Source organism: Triticum dicoccoides, chromosome 5A (genome assembly GCF_002162155.2).
Source record: "Triticum dicoccoides isolate Atlit2015 ecotype Zavitan chromosome 5A, WEW_v2.0, whole genome shotgun sequence".
NCBI lineage: Eukaryota > Viridiplantae > Streptophyta > Magnoliopsida > Poales > Poaceae > Triticum > Triticum dicoccoides.
Window position 1 is genome coordinate 678,891,414 of NC_041388.1, and position 1,800 is coordinate 678,893,213.

General features: G+C 48.7%; 1 protein-coding gene and 1 long non-coding RNA gene across 2 annotated transcripts in view; both read left to right on the forward strand.

Annotated features, from left to right (window-relative positions):
• The first annotated feature begins 269 nt into the window (after positions 1–269).
• LOC119304076 (60S ribosomal protein L23-like) overlaps positions 270–1,800 on the forward strand; it is a 3,343-nt gene continuing 1,812 nt past the window's right edge. Inside the window, exons 1-2 of the mRNA XM_037581234.1 lie at positions 270–379; positions 476–760. Of these exons, the coding sequence (XP_037437131.1) occupies positions 367–379; positions 476–760 (298 nt within the window). The 5' untranslated portion in view covers positions 270–366. The remainder of the gene's footprint in view (positions 380–475; positions 761–1,800) is intronic.
• LOC119304077 overlaps positions 772–1,800 on the forward strand; it is a 2,328-nt gene continuing 1,299 nt past the window's right edge. The window contains exon 1 of the long non-coding RNA XR_005148100.1: positions 772–1,777. This is a non-coding gene — a long non-coding RNA (uncharacterized LOC119304077). The remainder of the gene's footprint in view (positions 1,778–1,800) is intronic.

Here is a 1,800-nt window from a genome sequence, read left to right on the forward strand (position 1 = left end):
ATAGGGAGTCCCGGACACATGGCTTTCATCTCTTTTATTTAATCTTCATTTTGTAGGTGAATTTAATCTTCATTTATTTAAGCCCTCATCTCTCAAACGGGCCTTTGCCTGCCATCCCCGAGTTCACGGGCCGAAAACACCTGCTTCATTTTCCCACACCGGCCCACGAAAACCCACGCCCGCCGCCGCCGTTAATTCCCGTGCCTGGCATGTCAGAAAAAGACCTTTTTACCCCTTCCTCACCCCGCGGCGCCCAAACCACCCGAGGGCAATTTCGTACCAAAAGCAGCCAAAACCCTAGCCCTCCGATCTATAACTAGCGAGCCAGGAGAAACCCTACCAGTCGGTCCAGCCGCAGCCGCCGCCATGTCGAAGCGAGGTGAACCCTCTTCCCCTCTCCGCCTCCCTCCCCGATCGATCCTTCATCTGCAATCTCGTCTCTGATGCTGTTCTTGTGCTGTTTGATCCGATCCAGGGAGGGGAGGCTCCGCGGGGAACAAGTTCCGGATGTCGCTGGGGCTGCCGGTGGCAGCGACGGTGAACTGCGCCGACAACACGGGCGCCAAGAACCTCTACATCATCTCCGTCAAGGGCATCAAGGGCCGCCTCAACCGCCTCCCGTCCGCCTGCGTCGGCGACATGGTCATGGCCACCGTCAAGAAGGGGAAGCCCGACCTCCGGAAGAAGGTCATGCCCGCCGTCATCATCCGCCAGCGCAAGCCCTGGCGCCGCAAGGACGGCGTCTTCATGTACTTCGAAGGTACCATCACATCTCCCTACTCGTACGACCCCCTCAGTCGATCACTGTGATGGTAATAAATGATGAATCTTGATTATAATTAGTAGTACTTAGTTCAGTCCATCTGTCTGAAATCTTTCATTGATGCCTGCTGTGTCACACCCAGTGTAGAATTCTGATATATGTGCCCCCCTCGGTAATTTCCAATGTTGTGTGGCTTGCTATTTGTTTGCAAAATTGCTCAGTTCCAGCCGATTGATGCTGTTTAGTTCTGAACGGCTGCTGTAGTTGTGCATTTTATTCTTGTAGATTGTTTGCCTGGCGTCAGACATTGGGTTTTTGATCTTTGTTGTGTGTGACGGGGGGACATCCGAGTCCTTTTGCCTGATAAGGAGCAAACTCTTTGTGTTTGTATATTCCTTGGCGAACGTCACAAATCAAGCCTTTGTATGTTGAGGTTCCCCTGGAATTGCTCCATGCAAAGGCGGTCTCATATTCCATTGCCCTTGATAGCGGCGTTGCTGCAGTTAAACTTTGGGACTTGCCATGAGACAATCAGTAACTTCTATTCATTCAATTCAATTTTCTCTTTCTTTAAGCACATGTGGTACATTTCTGTGTGCATGTTTACATGTGGTACATTTCTGTGTGCATGTTTTTGTGTGACGGAGGACATCCGAGTCCTTTTGCTATTTTGGAGCAAACAATCCATGTTTGCATATTCCTTAGCAAACATCATAAAGTAAGCCTTCTGTTGTTGAGGTTTCCCTCCAGGGATTTCTCCATTAGAAGGCAGTCTCATATTCCATCGCCCTTGATAGCAACGTTGCTGCATTTAAACTTTGGGAATTGCCATGAGACTAACATCTGTTCTTGCCCAAATATTATTTCAAATATGCTGCAATGTGTCTTTATTTATTTATGAAACTATTTTTATGTGATGGGAGGACATCCGAGTCCTCTTGCTTTTGTGGAGCAAACAGTCCATGTTTGTATAGTCCTTAGCAAACATCACAAAGTGATCCTTCTGTTGTTGAGGTTTCCCTCCAGGGATTTCTCCA